General features: G+C 50.6%; 1 protein-coding gene across 5 annotated transcripts in view; it reads right to left on the reverse strand.

Moving 5' to 3' along the window:
* Positions 1–21,504, reverse strand: part of CIT (citron rho-interacting serine/threonine kinase) — a 90,123-nt gene that overhangs the window by 8,093 nt on the left and 60,526 nt on the right. For 2 of the 5 annotated variants that reach the window (XM_024120540.3, XM_024120538.3), the window contains 18 exons: positions 19,651–19,791; positions 19,117–19,224; positions 17,298–17,415; positions 16,869–17,033; positions 13,634–13,771; positions 12,896–13,076; positions 12,182–12,273; positions 11,585–11,689; positions 11,195–11,364; positions 9,857–9,937; positions 9,628–9,763; positions 7,699–7,838; positions 7,241–7,333; positions 5,429–5,537; positions 5,201–5,329; positions 4,610–4,690; positions 2,916–2,994; positions 2,426–2,783 (listed from right to left, as the gene is read on the reverse strand). In XM_024120540.3, coding sequence (XP_023976308.2) covers positions 2,600–2,783; positions 2,916–2,994; positions 4,610–4,690; positions 5,201–5,329; positions 5,429–5,537; positions 7,241–7,333; positions 7,699–7,838; positions 9,628–9,763; positions 9,857–9,937; positions 11,195–11,364; positions 11,585–11,689; positions 12,182–12,273; positions 12,896–13,076; positions 13,634–13,771; positions 16,869–17,033; positions 17,298–17,415; positions 19,117–19,224; positions 19,651–19,791 — 2,250 coding nt within the window. In that variant the 3' untranslated portion in view covers positions 2,426–2,599. Of the gene's footprint in view, positions 1–2,425; positions 2,784–2,915; positions 2,995–4,609; positions 4,691–5,200; positions 5,330–5,428; positions 5,538–7,240; positions 7,334–7,698; positions 7,839–9,627; positions 9,764–9,856; positions 9,938–10,388; positions 10,434–11,194; positions 11,365–11,584; positions 11,690–12,181; positions 12,274–12,895; positions 13,077–13,633; positions 13,772–16,868; positions 17,034–17,297; positions 17,461–19,116; positions 19,225–19,650; positions 19,792–21,504 lie in introns of those variants that run through there. The other 3 variants (XM_055080669.1, XM_055080668.1, XM_055080670.1) reach the window with 2 other exon arrangements.

Consider the following 21,504-nt stretch of genomic DNA (forward strand, 5'->3'; position numbering starts at 1 on the left):
CCGGTGGTGGTCAGTGCCGGTCTCCTTCACGAGGTTTCCTTTGCAGCAGATGACCCTTAATTTATCCTGATACGAAGACGCCAGGTAAATCGCCCCCGAGGAAATTGCAGGGCCCAGGTAGCGCGGGTTCGGGATTTCCAAGTACGCTCGGGCAGGGGTCCTGTGGAGTTCCAGGAGAGAGTCTGCGTGGCCGGTCACCTCCACTGCTGGGCGGGATGAGAGGGGGCACCGCCCGGCCCTGACACCCAGACCCAACCGCTGAGCTTTTCAAAGCCGGGAGGGCAGTGCTTACCCCAGAGAGGAGCGGGCCTGGATCTCAATTACTTCGAGTGAGTTGAAGTGGGTCACAAACAGATAAGGTTCTCTGTAGGCTGCGTGGCCACCACCGAGCAGGAGCGTGGGGCAAGGGAGGGTTAAGAGACAAAAAATCAAAACCTGGCTGCCATGCAATCCCTGAAGGAACGCGCCCTACACGTGCACCCACATGCCTACACGATGAGGCGTGTTCACGTTTACCCCCTGCCACGCTGTTAGAGCAGAACACGGGAACCGACTCAAGGCTACGTGGTGGGGATCGGTTACATCAATCATGGCACATCTCGGGAATTCCGCACAGGCGTAAAAATGCATAAAGCAGCTCTCTGCACTGGTGTGGAAAAAACCCAAGGTGTAGTTTTACTTAGTTTGTAAAGCAGGGTTCGGAATACTGTGTAAAGTGTGCTATCACACTGATTTTTTTTAAAAGGGAGGGGGATGAGGATATATTTTTTAATATGCCCATTATTTGCATAAAGCACTGGAAGGATAAGAAACTGAGAAAAATAGTTTCCTTTCGGGGAGTGGGGAGGGAGGATTTGGGAGACGTGAGGGGTGAGGCTTCACTGTAGACCTTTTTAAACTGTTTAATTGAATACATTTTTCTAAAAAATTTAATTTAAAAAGACTAGGTTCATAGATGATTAAATATTTCTGGCCTTAGTACTATATTTCTATATCACAGTGTCACTCAAACTCTAGGATATAATGAGAGCTGGTTTTGGTCTTAAAGGGAAAAAGAAGATTATCACTATTACTCCTTGCGGTGAACTGTTGCTTCGGCCTCATTAGTCGTGCCTCCTAGTACTCAGGCCCTTGTGGACTCCCCTTGCCTGGCATTGGGCTGAACCAGCAGAATGTGGTGGAAGCGAGAAGGCCTGCCAGCCCCCACTTTTGCACTCTTAGGAGAAGCCCACGTGGAGAGGAATGAGGCCTCCAGCCACCGGCCCCTGCTAAGCTCCCACCGTTAAATAAGGTATAGTCATGGGAACGAATGCTATGCAGTTGTAAAAAGAAAAAAAACGAATGAAGAAATACTTGGGATACTGACGTGGAGCAATCTCCAAGACCCAGAAGAGTGTGTGCGGTGTGCCCTCCGTCGCCTGTACCGAGAAGAAGGGGAAGAGCACTTCCAGGTTGGCAGGGTAAGGACTCCCGAAAACCCGTGTCTCCATAGCAACAACAAGAACACTGGCAAAAGTGTCAAAATCAACTTTTTGGAACTCTGGAAATTAACCAAAGTCTTGCAACAATTCAAAGAGTGTTTATGCAAGAAAATGTGCAATATTCACCACCCCTGTCTCCCCAGATCTGCAGTAGTTTTGAAACCAACAGCCTTGTAACCAGCTGTGAAAGCCAGCACCCTGGTAACCACTGGAGGGAGTACATTAGGACTCGAGCTTCCCAACAGCCCCAGCCTCAGAAAATTGTCACTATCTGACTTCCCTGGAAAAAGACCATCCTCGGGGCTTGTTTTTAATTGAGCTGATTCAGGTCTTCCTCTAGAGAAATGCCCTATCTCTAGACATTTACCAAAAAAAAAAAAAAAAAAAATCAATGGCTACTGTTGAACATGGCAAATGCCTGAGGCAGTAAGACCAGTTGGGGGAAACAAGAGGCTAGCTACAACACTCAGAAGGAAGTCCTGCATATTCCTGGGGATATGTAAGGACACGCACGCACACACACACACACGTAAGCCTGTCACATACCCAGGAAAAACCTAGAAGGCCTCAGTCTGTCAGCCACAGCTGACTGAGTGCTGAAGGTGTGCCCCAAAACACACAAACACACGGTCGCTCAGCAAAGGGTGGGTTCAGTGCATTTAAGAAAATCTCTTTCTAGTCATTCAGCCGACCACTACCCTACCCAAGCAGGAACTTCAATGGCTGCACATAACAAAGGACAGACTGCAGAATTAGTACAAGAGTCACTAAACAGATAGCGGCGACAACACACCCAGGGAGGGGAAGGGGGCGCTGCCACACTGTGTTATTTGAAATGTTCAGTTTTCAACAAGAAAAAATTTACAAGACATTCCAAGCAAGAGTAAGTAAATAAATAAAGTATAGCCCATACTCAAGGCCTCGTTTCTTCTTTTACCAAGGGGGGCAGTAAAAATTTTCCTGATGCTTATAAAGGACTCATTTCAATGCCGCAGATCCCAAAGAAATGAGTGGCTTGAGCTTTGAAGATTGGGAAGCTTTCAGCCAGTTTGGCAAGATATCCTTCTGCTTTGCAGGAAAGCACTTTGCCCCCTGTGATGAGGAGGAAGAGAGGTGCGTTACCTGCGGGAGGTGGACGGGCCCCGGTGGTGGTCAGTGCCGGTCTCCTTCACGAGGTTTCCTTTGCAGCAGATGACCCTTAATTTATCCTGATACGAAGACGCCAGGTAAATCGCCCCCGAGGAAATTGCAGGGCCCAGGTAGCGCGGGTTCGGGATTTCCAAGTACGCTCGGGCAGGGGTCCTGTGGAGTTCCAGGAGAGAGTCTGCGTGGCCGGTCACCTCCACTGCTGGGCGGGATGAGAGGGGGCACCGCCCGGCCCTGACACCCAGACCCAACCGCTGAGCTTTTCAAAGCCGGGAGGGCAGTGCTTACCCCAGAGAGGAGCGGGCCTGGATCTCAATTACTTCGAGTGAGTTGAAGTGGGTCACAAACAGATAAGGTTCTCTGTAGGCTGCGTGGCCACCACCGAGCAGGAGCGTGGGGCAAGGGAGGGTTAAGAGACAAAAAATCAAAACCTGGCTGCCATGCAATCCCTGAAGGAACGCGCCCTACACGTGCACCCACATGCCTACACGATGAGGCGTGTTCACGTTTACCCCCTGCCACGCTGTTAGAGCAGAACACGGGAACCGACTCAAGGCTACGTGGTGGGGATCGGTTACATCAATCATGGCACATCTCGGGAATTCCGCACAGGCGTAAAAATGCATAAAGCAGCTCTCTGCACTGGTGTGGAAAAAACCCAAGGTGTAGTTTTACTTAGTTTGTAAAGCAGGGTTCGGAATACTGTGTAAAGTGTGCTATCACACTGATTTTTTTTAAAAGGGAGGGGGATGAGGATATATTTTTTAATATGCCCATTATTTGCATAAAGCACTGGAAGGATAAGAAACTGAGAAAAATAGTTTCCTTTCGGGGAGTGGGGAGGGAGGATTTGGGAGACGTGAGGGGTGAGGCTTCACTGTAGACCTTTTTAAACTGTTTAATTGAATACATTTTTCTAAAAAATTTAATTTAAAAAGACTAGGTTCATAGATGATTAAATATTTCTGGCCTTAGTACTATATTTCTATATCACAGTGTCACTCAAACTCTAGGATATAATGAGAGCTGGTTTTGGTCTTAAAGGGAAAAAGAAGATTATCACTATTACTCCTTGCGGTGAACTGTTGCTTCGGCCTCATTAGTCGTGCCTCCTAGTACTCAGGCCCTTGTGGACTCCCCTTGCCTGGCATTGGGCTGAACCAGCAGAATGTGGTGGAAGCGAGAAGGCCTGCCAGCCCCCACTTTTGCACTCTTAGGAGAAGCCCACGTGGAGAGGAATGAGGCCTCCAGCCACCGGCCCCTGCTAAGCTCCCACCTGACGGCCAGCTCCAATTGCCAGCCACTTTGTGAAGCCATTTCCGACTTCCTAGGTGTCCCGGTGGCCCTGCTGACACCGCAAGAAGCAAAACTGTCCGGTCAAGCCACAGAGGCTCAGGCAATGATAAGTAGTTGTTTTAAGTCACTAGGTTTTGGAACTTGTCATGAAGCAACAGATAAACGAAATAGCCTTGAAGGGTATTTCAGAACATTCACACAGTCACATATGTACGCGCGCGTGTGTGTGTGTGTGTGTGTGTGTGTGTTCACCCTTTGACCCAGTAGCTCTACGTTTAGAATTTCCGAGCTGGGGATATTTAACAAGTGTGCAAATTTTAGTGTAAGTTGTTCATCACAGCATTGTTCACACTTACAAAAAGAATGGGCCTGATTAGAATTGGCTAAGTTGACAGGTGTTCGGCAGTGCTACGGGATGCTGTGCAGTCTTTGACATGATTTAAATGAGCTCACAGGGAACGGTCTCCCTTTCTATCATGAGAGGCCGGTGCGTTTGGCTGATGTGGTTCTGCGTCAGGCCTCGGGGTCTCTGCCCTGGACGCTTAACGCGGGGGACGCTCCACGTGGCGCCCGGCGTCTAAGGGAGCCCCAAGCTCGGGGCTGAAGCCTAAAGGAATTCCACCTGCGGTTTTTTCCCAGGACACCAACTACTGGCAGAAAAGAGCCCCACCCCTCGCCTCACCTACCGAAGGCCAAAGGTAAGCGACTCCACTTGAGATCATCTGTGCGGCTGCGTCTTCCGTAAGAATCCACGAACACCCCAAACTCTGCAAGGAGGCATAGGCCGGGGCATGAGCACGGCCAGAGGCAGGGGTAGCAATGACACACACTTTGATGGAAGAGTAAGGAATCCAGCCCAGGGGGCTTGGATTGTGAAAAACCTCAGGAGCTCTAATGAGCCACATCTCTCGGGGATTTATTAAAGAAAGAGGGTTCGAGTGAAAGGGGGGAGCTGGGAAAAGAAGGGGGAGACAGAAGGAGGAAGAGTCAGGGAGTGAGAAAGGGGGAGAAACAGGCCCAGAGATCTGGGGGGAATAAAGAAGGAAAGGGAGAGAGGAGAGGGAGAGGAAGGAGTGAGGGGCAGAGGGGGACAGAGCAGGCCGCTCTTGGAGAGACTGACGGCGCCGGACCTGGCTGGAGCCCGGGGCTGGGCGGGGGCACCCCGGGGCCCTGGCGGTGCAGGCACACTGGCCACGCCCGGCCGAGGACCCTGCCCGGGGCTGCGGTGCCGTGGGCGCCCCCATCGGCCGCGGCGGCGGCGGCCCTGCCGCACTCACCATGGAAGCAGAGCAGGAACTCCTCCCGCGGCGCCGCGCCGTTCACCTGCACGATGGACACGGGGAAACTGGGCGAAGAGGAGGCAAACACGGCAGGCGCCAAGGAATGGTCGTTCTTATCCAGGAACTCTGTAAAGGCAGGCAAGAGGCGGGGCCTCAGGACCCAGAAGGAGCCTGAGGCGGCAGCGGAGCGGGAGCTCGAGGGCAGGGGGCGCGCCCGGGCCCTACCCTCCAGCGTGTACTGCTTCATGTCAATCTCGTAGAATTTATTGGTTCCGATGAGGATACTGTAGTTGGTGAAGTGGACACAGCTGCAGGGCTCCGAGGTCTCGATCTCCTGAGACGGGGCAGAGAGGAGGATGTGAGCGTGGACTCGGGGTGGCCCCTGCTCTCCTCGGGCATCTAACCAAGCTGTGCAGGCACTGCCGCGCGACTTCTTCCTATTGTCTTCACGCCAAGCGCATTCAGTCTCTTCACGTCCCTCACAAGGACCGCCCCCCATCCTTTCGCTACCTCTGGGTTCTATGCAACCTGAGACTAAGAAGGTCAAGTTGCAGCCAAAAAAAGGTCAGAAACTCCATTTCAATGAAAAGGTAGCATTCAAAGAGAGAGCTTTAAAACTACGACATTGGGCTTCCCTGGTGGCGCAGTGGTTGAGAGTCCGCCTGCCGACACAGGGGACGCGGGTTCGTGCCCCGGTCCGGGAAGATCCCACATGCCGCGGAGCGGCTGGGCCTGTGAGCCATGGCCGCTGAGCCTGCGCGTCCGGAGCCTGTGCTCCGCAACGGGAGAGGCCACAGCAGTGAGGGGCCCAAAAACAAACTACGACATTCTCATCAGAAGAAAAAGCCTGGAGGAAAACACCAACAGTGGGTGGTTAGAGGGAGAGGTTTCAGTTTCCTTCCTTTTCCGAGCTTCTAGGTTTCTATTCTGAACCTATATCACCTATGTCATTGTTATCATTACTGAATTACCTCATCTATCTGAATTATCTGCTTCCTAATTACTTACACTTGTTTTCAGGTCAGTCTTAATGGCTTCAAAAACCTAGGCATGCTTATTCCAAATGAATTATAAAGAAGCAGTGATTTCTGGGAATTTTCCTGAAGTTAACAGTTCAAACTCTAATCAGCATTATCCTCACCACTAAATATTTATCGATCCTCTACTAAGTATAAGGAAACTAGTATAACACAGTGAAACGTCGGGGAAAGTCAAACTTCAGTTTGGGTGTCAACTTTGTAACCTAGGATCTTGGCCAGCCTCGGTCATCTTACCTGAAGATGAGGGATGGTCACCCCTGCTTCTCACAACTGTTGTGAAAAGTGTGTGAATCAGCCAGCTCAGTCTCTGGTACCAGTAGGTGCTCAATAAAAATGCAAACTAAACAAGAGCCCGCCCCAGATGAAATAGTTTCTCTAACAGGTAACAACCCTTATATACTCATCCCTCCTTTTACTTTTGAGGCTGGTCACGAAAGCATCTGAAATACATCAGGCTCGTGATGGGTGGAACATTCCTAGTCTAGGGACAAGAGACAGCTTTCTCCAGAAGCGAGGCAAATGCAGCGATGTCACGGATGGCTGTCCACACTGCAGGCAATATCACAACCCACCGTGCTCCGAGGAGATCCAGCTCCCGAACTGCGTATCAAAACACAGCCAGCACTGGTTTTTTTAAAGGTCATTAATAGAAACTTTTACAATCTGAGAAGGATTCTGGTAGGTGCCACCAGGGGCTTCTAGCTCCTCAGAGAGATCTTCCTTTCTTCTACTGGTTCAAAAGAGGTGTCTCCTCCATCAGCCACCTTCCTTTCTCCCTTCACAAAAGGCTGAAATTCACTGGGCTGGCCAGAGAGGCAGCTCACACACGCAGGGGTGGAGAGCGAGAGCGAGAAGTGTAAGGGTGGGCCGCTCTGGAGCTTTCTCCAGGGAGCAAGACACCCTCCCTCTCTCTCCAAGGTCACCCAGGCCGAAGGGCCCAGGCACACACTACTCCCCGAGACGGCACCTTCCAGGCCCGGCCAGGCCCGGGACTTACTTTCCGAATGCAGTACTTGCTGAGGTTTTCGTTGTAGCGGAGAATGACAACTTTGTTGGGCGTGGCCGCACAGATGCAGAGCCCGCTGTCAATCTGAAAAGCAGTTGAGAAGAAAAGAAAAAGAGCGTCACCAGTGTGTACACTGGCTCCACGGCAAAACTAGGAAAGGAACATCAGTTGAGAGCAGGGTCTCTCAAGCCTGGCACCATGGACACTTTGGACCAGGACATTCTCTGTGGTGAGGGGCCATTCTGGGCACTGTAGGATGTTCAGGAGAAACCCCAGGCCCTGCCCACTAGATGCCAACAGTGCAACCACCAGTTGTGTCGAAAAGCAACAGAAATTTAACCCGGTTTGAGGACACACCATTTTCAAGGTCAAGTCAATCAGCCCTGTGGGCAGAGGGGCCGTGACAATTTCAAGAGCACTTGCCGGCTGAGGCCCGCAGGGGCGCTTACCTTGCCGGCAGCAAACAAGTGGCAGCCCTTGACGGCTTCGAAGATGTTGGGTGAGATGTCCGGCTGGGCGGGAAGGTGAGACTGTGCGAGGGACTGTTTCACTTTCTTCACGTCCACGAGACACAGGGCCCGCTCTTCTCCTGAGGGGACGGGACAGCAGAGACACAATGGCGGTTCTCGTTCTCCCCTGAATAAAAGCCACGCAAGGCCATGCGGAGGCACTGCTTTCCACAAATTCCCATAAACACAGTTTAGGTCCAAGTTTTAGATCTAAAAGGAAAATATCTGGCCTCTTGGTCAAGATTCTAGGAGGAAAACAAAAAATTCTGCGGACACAAAACTGGAGAACGTGAACGGAATATTCAGACGTGCTCCCCACCAAAGCCAAAGAACGGGTAGGGGACAACCAAACAGTAGACGTGGACTAAGCCAGCACGCGCCACGGCGTCACGCAGGGCCGCAGAAAGGCCGAGGACGGCTCCACGCTCAAGGAGACCAGGGAGACCTGAGCGCGTGCAGCGCGCGGTCCTGGACTGGGTCACAAGCCGGGAAAAAAATAGAGGACATGACTGGAGCCACAGGTAAAAGCCAACTATGGGCAGTACGTGAGAAAATGGGAGTAGCAACGATTAAATTCCCTGAATTAAAAAGTGAAACTGTTCTATAGGATGCTATAATGGCGGATACACTGTTACCCATTTGTCCAAAGCCGCAGGGTGTATAAGAGTGAGCCCGGGGCTTCCCTGGTGGCGCAGTGGTTGAGAGTCCGCCTGCCGATGCAGGGGACGCGGGTCCGTGCCCCGGTCCGGGAGGATCCCACATGCCGCGGAGCGGCTGGGCCCGTGAGCCACGGCCGCTGGGCCTGCGCGTCCGGAGCCTGTGCTCCGCAACGGGAGAGGCCGCAACAGTAAGAGGCCCGCGTACCGCCAAAAAAAAAAAAAAAAAAAGAGTGAGCCCGAATGTAAACTGTGGACCTGGGGTGATAATGACGAGTCCGTGCAGGTGCACTCCGGTGGGGGGCGCTGATGGAGGCGGCGGCCTGCGCGTGCACGGCAGACGTACAGGGAATTCTCCCTACCTTCTGCTCGGTTTTGCTGTGAACCTAAAACTGCTCCCAAGACTAATGTCAAGAAGGAAAGGAGGAAAGGAAGGAAAGCAAGCAAGAAAAAAGAAACCAACAAAACAAGCCAGCAGCGGAAAAGAGCTGAGACACCAAAGAAAGCCAGTTCCTGACCATATTACGTCAGGATCCGGCCCCTGGATCCAGCCAGCCAGGCCTGAATGAGACCTGACTGTGAATGTTTTGAACATGGAGCCAATGCATTACTGCTTTCCCCTTAAAAAAAAAAAATACACACACACACACACACACACACTACCACTGATAGAGGGAAAGAAAGCCTTCCTGCCATGGGTATGTGAGAGAGTGCCCCTGTTCTTAGGCAGCTGGCTGAAGGATCCAGTCACAGCTGCCACTGACTTTCAGGTGGTTCAGAATAAGAGAGCGAGAGAGAGAGTGTGTGTGTGTGTGTGTGTGTGTGTGTGAGTGTGTGTGTGTGTGAGTGTGTGTGGGAGTGTGTGTGAGTGTGAGAGGGTGTGTGTGTGTGTGTGTGAGAGTGTGTGTGTGTGAGAGAGAGAGAGAGAGAAGGGCGGGGGAAATGTGGCAAAGTGCTAATGAGTCGTGCACGCAGATGAAGGGTGTCTGAGACCAGGGAGAAATGGGAGGCGGGCAGCAGGGCGGGCAGGCGCCCAGAGAGGGGGCCGCGTGTGAGCAGAGCGCCGGGGGCACGGGCACCTAGAGGACGCAGAGGGAAGAGCCGCTTCCGCTCCAGCCTGCCCCCGGGAGGGCCTGTCTCTGCGTTCGACAAGCATATGACGAATCATCTCCCTTACAAGTGAAGGAAAAGTGCCATGTCCTTGGCCTCCCACCTGCGATCAGGAGGAGCTTCTCCAGGTCCTTGATGATGTAAATCTGGAAGACCGCTCCGATCCCTGGGACGTGGGTGAGGGAGTTCTTCAAGACATTCAGCGCGTACAGCCCCTCCTCGGTGCCCACCAGCACCACCTGCCGGAGTGCAAGTCCCCAGGCAGAGCGTGAGGGGGTCACGTCCCCAAACCAGCCCCGACACAGCCGACGGTGCCCGAAAAACATGGTCACCTGGTCGCTGAAGGGCAGCGTGCAGTTCATGTCGAGCCGTTCATCGCCTTCCAGTTTCAGCAGGGAGTTTCCAAGCAGTTTCTTTTCACATGAGAAAGAAAAAAGAGAGAAAAAAGAGGACACGGTGAGCTGAACTGTTCACGACCAGACCGTCCAGACAGACAAAAGCAAGAACGGAGAAAAGTTTAATGCCAGGAAGAAGGGCAAGTTCCTCCTGAAGACGCTCAGAGGCACACATCTACTCGTGGCTTGCCCCGGATTTTGATCTGAGCTCAAAAGGCAGGAGGTGAATGTTATCAGTGTCTCTGGGGTGGCTGTTAATTAGTGTCGGAGTTGTAACTCAGTTCGGATGCAGAACTAAATGAGTGCAGGAGACGCAGAGAAAGAGTCTGTGATAAGAAACAAGCCGAAGCTGAAGGATGTCCCTGCCAAGGCTTAATAAGCCACATGGACGCTCCTGCCCCTCCAGGTGGTGGCACAAGTGCAAAGCCCAGCGTGAGCAGCAAACCAACCCGCTTCTGAGTCTCTTTACCCGAACCCACGCGGGCAGAAGCTCATAGGAGGTACAGTCAGGGCCCTATTGTACACACATGGATGGGGCGTTCAGTAAAAGGCTCACACGTGGGACAAGGAGATGGGTCATCAAAACAGGTTTACCCCACAAGCAGGAGACTCGTGGTTAAGGGTTTTCCAGTTGCTAACACTTAAAGTGTTTATTAGGAGCTAAGTGTCTGAAAAGAGCCGTTGGGTCTTTGGTGGAGCAAACACCAGTGCGTGATGAGCGCTGTTTGTATCCTGGAATGTTCCAGGAGGAGTGGCGCCAAGCAAGGCCCACCCACATCTCTAACGTCTTCAGGAAAAGTCGGATTTCAGACCTGCCTTCAGAAGAGCAGATCACATGAAAGCAATCGAGCAGGTTACGGAAAGCCTTCCGAAGGAGACACGGCTGTCGGCAGCCTTCGTGCCGCTTCACGGCCAGCGTGCCCGTAACGCAAGCCTTCAAACCACATAAACGCTTCCGGGTAAACGAGAGAGAGGATTTCCTTCTAAGTACATTTGCCCTGTGCTGCCAGAACCGAGATGTAGTGCGCCCTGAGAGCTGGCTAAGGGGGTCGGCTCCCCCATTCTAGAAGGCTCTGGGGGTTGGAGGGGGACCCACAATGCCGGCCGAGCCGCCTCGAAGCCTGGATCCCCGTCGGCACAGAATCCCAGTCGTGACAGTCTCAAGCCGTCACCCCTCAGAGAGGGAGGCCAAGGGGAAACACGGCAGCCGACGGGACTCCCACCAAGTCTGCCCGCTGTACAGAGACAAGCTCCGGCGCCCGCGTGCATACTCACAGCATCGGCTTCTGCCTTCTCCCTAGACACTCTCCCACCTGCGACAACTGACTCTAAGGCGGTGACCCAGCGCTGCTTGTCGGGAAAGCTGGGAGCCAGCAAGTAGAGGGTTCTCCCGGGCCAGCAGGTGGTGTGCGGGTGAGATTCCATCTTCAGCACGTAGGGGACATCTAGGAGATTCCACAGAGCACAGGGTGGAGTTCGCCCGCCCCCGCCGGGAACAATGGCCAATCCACACCTGAGTCCCAGTTACTTAGCAGAAGCGGGGGCCGGGGAGCCTCCTTCGCAGGCTGATCCACCACATGCCCCCTCCTGCCCTTGCTGATGGGCCCGGCCCAGCCCGGCCCAGCCCGGCCCAGCCCACCTGCGGGAGGCCCCGCCGCGCCTCACCTGCTTTGGCTGTGTTTGCGAGTTCAGAAGCACCAACGGCGCCATGAATAGACACGTCCCCGTCGGGAAGGCACAGCTCAAATTCTTCCACCGGCCTCTGTCCAGCTTGGTGCAAAGAGGAGGGGCAGAAAGAAAAACAAAAGAACAGGAACAAGAACAAGAGGAGACGAGAGGAAAAGAGAGAGAGACGGAGTATGCGGTGGACAGAGAGGCGCACGAGAACAGAGGAGGGAAGAGATGTGCGGAGAAGGCGGAGAGGGAAGATAAAAACAAAAGTAAAGTGCGTCAGATGAGTGGCACAGTCAAATTTCGGATGACGATGCGGATTTATGGGGTAGTTGGCTGAGGCGGAAGTTCTCGGAAGGTGTATTAGCAGGTGGAATCTTCAGGGCAGCACCCTGCAGGGTCTTCAGTGGGGAGACCTATAGACGTGAGTATCGTACCAATAACCTTCAGCGCAGTCATTTGGGTTTTAATTTTCAAAAATGGACACTTGTAGAAGGCTTGCAACGCCATCCGGGAAACAGAGCCTTCACGCCAAGACTAGGAGACCTGGGCCAACCACGTGCGATGAGATTCCCCGAGCTATTAATTTACCTTCTCTGGCTTCATTGTCGTAAATGAGGACTTTCGAGCCCTCCAGGACGATGTACTTCCTGTCCCAGCCTTGCTGTCCTCGTTTGTTATTCCTGGGAAGACAGAGACGGGAAAGAACTGTGTGAACTCAGAAGAGTCAGGCAGGGGGAAGGGGTGGGGAGGCGAGGGAATCCCGGTGAAGATGCTTCCCTCGAAAACATCGGGAATGAAGTGCAGGGGCAGGGAAAAGAAGCTTCCTCTACCCTTCTGGGTTGTAGGCTGGCCTCGGAAGTCAACTGATGTAAGACACACGAACAGGAGAAAAGCATACACATTTTATTTTATGTGTACGTGGGAGTCTCCACAAGAAAATAAAGCCCCGAAAGCAGATGGGCCCAAGTGCTTATATACTAAGTTGAACAAAGAGCAGCAACTGTGGAAAGGTAACAGGGTCTGTGTGCACAGATTTCTCTCAGCTGGCCTTGCCCCCCTGCTCCGGGGATGAGAATGCTTCTTTCCTCCTGGTACAGGAAGAGCAGCTTTTACATGGGAGTTTTATCTCCTACTTTCCGGGAGAGAAAGGGGAGGTCAGAGTGTCGCTCTTGCATCTGCTGTTTTCCGAATGCCTTTAGCTCAGAAGTATCCTTACCCCAAAGCGGCCTGTGCTGGGCCGGCACATCCTGCCACCCTTCACCAGACCCCACCCCCCCAGCCCGAACTGCCTTGCAGCAATACCTGGGCACCTTCATCCACCCTTCCAGGTGCAAGCCGCTGCTGGGCTCCTTGGTCTGGAGACCCGGGGAGTTCATTTTGTCACGGCAGAAGGCCTCAGTGAAGTGCGTGGCATATTCGGCTGGCAGCCCACAGGTAGCTGGCAAGCACGTGGAGCACTTGGGATGACACATGACCTGACATTCTAGGGAAGAGCAGTGAACGAACACCTGAACACACACTCGGCTGATGCTGGACCGTTCCCCGCCTCTGCCAGCCAATCCCCCGCCTGGCCCGTCCGTCTGGCCCCGCCATCCAGGGCATCCCTAACCTTTCCCAGGAGCCAGGCCCCTACGGAGAAGAGGAAACGAGACAGCCAGGCACTCTCGACCCAGTTTTCCTGGCTTCTCCCAGGCTGCCACAGACAGGTGTGTAAAACACGTCTGCACGTTTCCCTTGGAGCCAGCACACAGCCTAAAGGCAGGGAGAGACCAGCCTGACGGAAGGGGGGCTGGAAGTTCACAAAGCCCAAGGCATTTTGCACAGGGGGTTGGGGACATGAGCTGACAACACGTATAAAACTCCCTCTTGAACAGGGGAAAAATAGTGTCCTCCCACTGAGACTAAAAGCTTGAAAATGAATGCACTACATGATGAGGAATTTAAAAAGGAAAAAAAACAAACCCCGCCCCCATCGGACAGAATCTTAGGTGGAGATGCACTGGCACCGCGCCCCCCTCCACGCACAGCAGCTGCTCTTACCAAGACACTTGGATGCCTGGCGCCCAAAGTGCACGGTATCCAGACACACAGCGCACTGCGTGGCTCGCATGTTCAGTCCTACATTGAACCGGTGAGGGATGTTGTGGTGCATGCGCTCCTTAAGACGTCGGCTGAATTCTGGAGGAAAATTTTTTCAAAAAAATCATTAAAGTGCTGCAAACGTTGCCATCAAGAAAGTGAAAAGACGCCCCACAGCACAGGAAAAGTGTTCGCAAATCATCACTCTGACAAGGAGCTTGTAGATAGAATATAGGAAGAACTCTTATGAAGCAATAGGAAAAAGACAACCCAATTAAAAAATGGGCAAAAGATCTGAATAGACATCTCTCCCAAGAAGATAAATAAATGGCTGAGAAGCACAGGAAGATGCTCAACGTCATTCATCTTTAGGGAAATGCAAATAAACACCACAGTGAGATATTAGTTCACGCTCCCTGGGTTATCCAGACTCAAAAATATGGAAAATGCATGTTGGTAAAGATGTGCAGAAATGAAGGTCCTCATACGCTGCTGGTGGGAAAGCAAATGGTGCAGCCGTTTTGGAATCCAGTTTGTTCGTTCCCCATAAAGTTAAACACAGAATTACCAAATGACCCAGCAATTCCACTCCTAGGTCTACACACCCAAGAGAACTGAAAACATTATGTAGCCACAAAATTTGTGCACAGATGTTCACAGCAGCATTATTTATGATAGCCAAAACATGGAAACAACCTAAATGTCCATTGATGGATTAATACAGAAACAAGATGTGATAACCACACAATAGAATATTATTCAGCAATTAAAAAATGAAGTACTGATAAATAAATACAAGATGAATGAATCTCAAAAACATTATGCTCTGTGAAAGAAGCTAGACACAAAAGGTCATACGTGGTATGATTCACTTATAGGAAACGTCCAGGATAGCAAATCCATGGCGATAGAAAGCAGACTGGTGGTTGTCAGAGGTTCCATGAAGGGGGAAATGGGAAGCAACTGCCAATGAGTATATGGTTGTCTTGTTTTTTGGGTTTTTTTTTGGAGGGGGGGGGTTGGACCAAAAATGTTTAAAAATTAGAATGTGATGGTTGCACAACCTTGTGAACTTACTAAAAAACAATGAATTATACATTTCAAACAAATGAATTGTATAGTATGTGAATTATATCTCAGTAAAGCTGTTAAAAAAACACTAGAGCACGTTAGTGACGGATTGTAAAATTACTTTAACCCTAACAGATGTGTCTAGATTTATATGAACCAAATTAAAATCACCATTATCTGGTTATTAGGAATTAGGTTTTATTTAAAAACACATCACTGGCAGCAGATTGTTAATACAATGGCATAGATATTTGTGAGCATAGAGAAACATATGCTTCTAAGTCAGTTGTTTATAAATATTTTAGTCATAAAAGGTTTGTTTTCCACATGAGATCATGGATCTAGAGCTTTTCAGAATCCAGTTTAAAAATCACTATTCTGAATTACAGAATTTCTGATTATTAAATACATAAACTGACTGAAGAATTCTCACTTCATGCCCAGTTCTTTCATGAATAACTTTTAAAAAAACCCAACTTTTAAGCCTCAAACAACTGATTCTTACATTTATAGTCCAGTCAGTTAAAGTTAACAAGATTGATTTTTTTCCATTTAGAAGGCCCCCTTCTCAATAGTGACCTAACTAGCTAAAGGCAGCTTTAAATAGAAAAATTCAGGATCCATATTTTTGAATCCAAATTGATTTCTCCATATAATGCTATCCCTGTTCCTTTATCAGAAAGTCAAGAGGAGTAAATAACATAGATGCACTTTGAAACTGTGAACAAGCCACGCCCACGAAGGAGATGCTTCGAGCATTCCAGACTACTCAGGGAGCTGCTCTATGCAGCCTCATCAAAGGACACGGGGGCCAGAAATGATTTTCCTCTGTGTTATCAGCTCCACTTTGATGACTTTAAGAGTGAAGCTCTTTGATTCAAAGCGTTATGTAAACATAGGAGACGAGATGACATCATCACTGAAGAAAACAACGACAACAAAATCCCATCGAGATTGGCAGCTAAAGTGGGTCGACAGTGGGCCTTCCCTGGCGGTCCAGTGGTTTGGACTCCGCGCTTCCACTGCAGGGGGCGCGGGTTCAGTCCCTGGTCGGGGAACTGAGATCCCGCATGCTGCGCAGCAGGACCAAAAATAAGTAAATAAGATAAAGTGCAGAGCTGGTGATACCCTGATATTAAGCCATAGCTCTACTCCACTCTCTGTATGACTTTCCAAACCACCTCCCTTGGCTTTTTTTTTTGGAAGTCCTTTCTGTCTCTAGGTGAACAGAGTACTTTTGAGCCCACAAAGAAAACTCCTCACACCACTGGTACAAATTGGCACAAATTACCAACTTTCAAAATGCACATAACCTTTAACCTGATTCATTTCCCAAGGACTTATCCTACAGTCATAGCACCCACAGAACTGCAGGGTATTCACTGCAGGGTACGTATGGAAACAAGGAATTGGAAATAACCTAAATGCCCATCAACAGGGGTCTGGATTAATAGGTGAATCATATACCTCCCACCATGGAAGACCACGCAGCCCTTTAGAAGGACCGAGTCGATCCATGTGTGTTAATACGAAACTGGCTAAGATAGCATTTTAACTAAAAGAAGAAAGATGTTCTGCAGTGTATAGCAGCGGCCCCCAACCTTTTTGGCACCAGGGACCGGTTTCGTGGAAGATGATTTTTCCAGGGACCGGTGCGGGGGGTGGGGGGTGGGAATGGTTCGGGTGGTAGCGCGAGCGACGGGGAGCGGGGATGACGCTTCGCTCGCTCGCCCGCCGCTCACCTCCTGCTGTGCGCCCGGTTCCTAACGGGCCACGGACCGGTAGCGGTCCGCGGCCCGGGGGTTGGAGATCCCTGGTGTAGAACACAGTGGGCTATGATATTTACGAAAGACGAAAGGACTGAGAAAAAGGTTATTTTCTCCTACCTCTTAAAGGTGATTATATAAGACACCTGCATGATACAGACATGCAGTTACGTGCATGAACGATGGCTGGAAGAGCACAATGGTTGACTCTGGGTAAGGGAACCGGGGTGGGGAGAAGGCTTACTTCTTACCCTTTCTCCTTTAGTGTTATTACTTGTCATTTTCACCTTAGGTCTGCATTTCTCAGTCCATTTAAAGAAATGTCGATGCATGTCCAGTGGCCCCTTTTGAGGACATACCCTCTGGAGTCGAAGACTCTTTCCTGCGGCTGGACGGCGGGGCGAGCAGGCTCAGGGCGCTGGGCTGGTGCTCGGGCGACCGCACGATGGCGGACATGGCGATCTGCTGCCTGGCGGTGGCCGGCGTGGACGGGTGCGGGTGGTCTGCGGCTTTCCGGTGGGCAGCTGGGGAGAGACGGGTCCAACACCTTTCGGTTAGCAGGGTCCCCGAGAGGCCCCAACCAAGGGGACCGCCCCGGGGGCTGGCCATCAAAGGCCCGAGACCAAAAGCACACACAGCGGGCCCGATCGGCAATGCCGAGGGTGCCGTGAATCGTTCAGACGTGGGATGTCTGGGCTGTCACCACAAGGCTGAACTAGTCTCGGCCAATCTCCTTGAGATCGGTCCTCCGCCTCGTCCACCGCACTTGGCGTCGAGGGCGCCCGTACCTTCCTCCCGGGCGGAGCGGAGCTCGATGCGGGTCTTCTGCAGGGCTTCCTCGAGCTCCGCGCAGCGAGCTTTCTCCTTCTCCAGAGCCACCTTCAGCTCATTGTACTGCAGAGGAACCTGTGTGGGCAAAGCAGGGTCCTCTTTCCGTCGACTAAATAAACCCTAGCAATGGAAACAGAGATATCTCCTAACTCCTGGAAATTGGCACTGGGAACTAGTGAAAGGAACTCTGCCTCGGGAGGATCAGACCGCGGGAGCCGGGCGCATACTCACTGCAAGCGGGCTTAGTAAAAATGGCATGTGAAGGGGGAGGGGGGGACCGAGCCACAGCCCCTCCCAGCCGGCTGGAAAAAAATAGGGGCGTGGAAGTTTTCACCGAGAGGGTCAGAGATGCTTGAATTGCCACCACCTCTTCCTTTAGCATTCCCAAGAAGGAGAGCCATTTCCTGAGCCTTTACCCTCAAAAAATGGAAGTGGAGGATGGAATCAGGAGAGATGGTTCAGAAATCACTCTTGCCTTGAATTTGTCTCATGATGCTTAGTTACAAGACACAGAGATGAGTAATTTTTTTTAAAGGCAGCAAAAAAAGAAAAAAAAAGGAATACTAAAATAATGTCACCACAAGGGGCTTATGCAAAAAACATGCAAATGGAACATGTATTGTACATGGGAAAGAAAAGGATAACGTAGGGTAATGGGAGTGAAAACTAACAAAAAAAATACACGGAAGCACCCTGACTACATCAAGTGACATACTCAGATAACAGTCCACTGATAAAATAAAATAGATCCAGTATCATCAGCCCAAACAGGCATGGTCACACGGCACACAAGGAAATCCTCCTCCACGACCACCACTGCTGCTCTGGTCCGTTCCCGTAAAGAGAACGATGGGACCAAGAGACCGACCGCCTCCTTCAGCCCCTCCCCAGTATCCTGTCATCGGAGGCCTTCCCTGTACCACCGCCAGTGCTACTCTGGCAGCTGGGTGCCTTGGGAAGAAGCTGCAAGCTCCTTAGAGACCTTCCTGAACTGAGAACACATGACCAAACCTTCAGTGGTTCAGGAAAGCACGCTTTGGGCTTATTAAAAACCTTCCCATGTGTGCCTATACATCACCCTGTCCATCTGTTTCTTTTGGTCACTGTTTTCAATTTATATGTTACAATTTTAAAGAGATGGAGCCACATCCCATGGAAGGGACAGCTATCCAGTCAGACACTTTGGGCAGGTCACGTCAGCTCTCCAGGTCCCAGTCTCTTCTTGAGCCAATCAGAAGGACTGAGCAGATGATGGCGAGTTTTTCTGGAGTCCCGTACACGTGACCTGAGAATCCTTCTACGGCCCTATACAGATGACCTATTAAAACCTCTGGAATCCTATCCCCATAACCTAAGAACCCCTCTCTGTCTAGAATCCCATACAAGTGACCTGTAATCTGTCCAGAGTCCTGTACATGTGAGCAGGGAACCCCTCTGGAGTCCAGGACGCGGACCTGAGTATAAACCTTCCTCTCTGCTACCTTCCCCACCCCAGCTGCCTGGGAAAAAAAACTATCACTGCCTTCACAGAGGAAGGCATGACAACTTTAAAGGCCAGGAACACAAAATAGTGTATTACAGACTCGAGAGTGACAGCTTCTCTTGAAGAGCTATTCTGATGATCCCAAAGCCTCTTTTTCAACCCCAAACAAAACAAGACAACATGCATTTTGTTTTCTCTGATGTGCCTAGGATTCTCTATCCCAGTGGTCTTTACAGAATCACCACGATTGAGCAAAACTGTCAGCTCCCCGCTTTTCAAACCCTCTGACCCACCTTTTTCTTTTTAGCAGGTTGGTCCATTTTGGCTTGCAGAAAATCGATGAGTTTGGTTTGTTGAGAAATAGTGCCTTCCATTTTCACCTTTTCATGAGAATAGAGAACCTAAAATTTGTGAAAACGAAAAGCACCTCAGACACCAAAAGAAGTATACTTTTAAACTTGGTACTTTAAGAAAATAAAAAATAAAGTTGTTACAATATTAACATACGAAAAATTCAACCCAAGCCACACTGGGCCGATCTTTATTTACTTAGTTCTGATCTTACTGCCCACATCCCCTCAAAAAAGATGGACTGGAGTACGGACAGATATGTGAAAAAGCAAAAAATAGCAAATGGCAAGTAGGAGAATCTAGAGGGTGGTCGTGATAGAAATTTCCCAGCTTCTCTGAACGTTAGAAAATTTTCATAATAAAATACTGGGAAAAACACACAACATGAAGATACTGCCCATTTGACCAGACAGATGGCTTTTAGCCGTCATGCTTTGCCTCTGCAGACAGTTTAAGTTCCCTTTGCCAGTTCTCACCTGAATGTTCTCTAGCTGATATTCCAGATCACTCCTTTCTGTCTTCAGCAGATCAGCCCGATCTAGAGCTTCTTGTAGCCCTTGAGTCAGACGGAAAATATGACTCTTTTGCATGTCCATCTGCTGCTGTAACTTGGCTTGCTGGTGGGGAGAGAGGCAGGAGAGGCTTCACACCACACACAAAGCAACGTGCTCCCTCACTGTCCCTGTTACAAACTAATTTCAGACATGGCACCAAAAGTTCAGCTCATTCCGGAATGACCGATTGTCTGCTATTTCAAAATGATGCATGTGCGGTTAAAAAGAACTTGCACAGAAATCTCTGATGGCCAGCCACTCACAAGGTGCCCACCACAACAAGAAGTCCAGACTGGTGGGTCTGCCTTCCCAATCAGAGTTGCAGTTAAGGATATTGTGGTACTTCAGAGTACGGGCCATCTGAGTTGACATCTAAGGCAGTGTGACTTAATGCCATGACAGCCGCGTTCTGATTTGTCCTTATTTTTTGTTTTTAAGATCTCAATTGCTGTTAAGAGAACTCACTTTGTGATTCTCCGTGTGGAATATACAAAGGAGAGTCAGGGCTTCCCTGGTGGCGCGGTGGATAAGAATCCGCCTGCCAGTGCAGGGGACACGGGTTCGATCCCTGGTCTGGGAACATCCCACATGCTGCGGAGCAACAAAGCCCGTGCGCCACAACTACTGAGCCTGTGCTCTAGAGCCTGCAAGCCACAACTACTGAGCCCACGTGCCACAACTACTGAGCCCGCGTGCCTAGAGCCCGTGCTCCGCAACAGGAGAAGCCACCGCAATGAGAAGGCCGCGCATGGCAACAAAGAGGAGCCCCCACTCGCCACAACTAGAGAAAGCCCACGCACAGCAACGAAGACCCAATGCAGCCCAAAATAAAAACAAATAAATAAATAAATTTATTTTTAAAAAAAACAAAGGGTCATAGCACCTCTAACTCAAACAGCGCCTCGTCAGGGTGTGGGACCAACAAGCACACCAACAGCCACAGTCACAGGAGATATTTCTACCATGTGGGGAGGAAGGAAGATCCCAGGTTCAGTACAAGTGTTGGTAAAACCCAAGGAAAACAAAATTCTATTTAGGACACTGGAAATCGCTTTGTGCTGGAAATCTCTCTCCAATTTTTTTTTTTTTTTTTTTTTACAGTGGAAGTCAACCAGAAAACAGAGCAGGCTATAAAGATACTGGGTTTATGACTCTCTTTCCTAAAATGCTTCTGTTTCTAAAAAGCAGGAAAGAGCAGCTATCCTGACAAGACGCTGCTTGATTTCACCCGACCCCTCGGGTCCAATCTAACCACACCACCAGTGGCCCAAATACTCCCTTCCCTGGTGGCCTAGACCCTCTGCGGCCTTAAGGACAGAGGGCTGGTAAAGAGCTATAACCATCACCACGGGAGTTTCCCAGCAGGCGAGGTCTGCCCTCGGTGGCCCACGCCCCAGCTGGCCAAAGGCTACTCATGGCCTCGGAATCTGCTGAAACCTCGCTACCTTATTTCTCTTCCCCCCACCGATGTTTGTCTTTCCATTTCTACTCCTCACCTGCCCTTCCTCTTGAGAGGCAGCTGATTCCCTGAGGCATCATGGTGTCATGGAAAAGAACCTGGGCTTTAGAACGTTCCAGACCCTGGTTCAAATCCTGACTTTAACTCTTATTAGTCCTGTGACCAGGGGCAGCTCACTGCCTCTCAGACCCTCAGTCTCTTCGTCTGTAAGTGGGGGTGATAACTCCCTTCCCTGGCTGACACACCGAGCACAGTGCCCAGCATACAGCACATGCTCGATGAATCTTAGCGCTGCCTCCTTCGTCCGTCTTTCTTCC

The sequence above is a fragment of the Physeter macrocephalus genome, chromosome 19 (assembly GCF_002837175.3).
Source record: "Physeter macrocephalus isolate SW-GA chromosome 19, ASM283717v5, whole genome shotgun sequence".
NCBI classification, from domain to species: Eukaryota; Metazoa; Chordata; class Mammalia; order Artiodactyla; family Physeteridae; genus Physeter; species Physeter macrocephalus.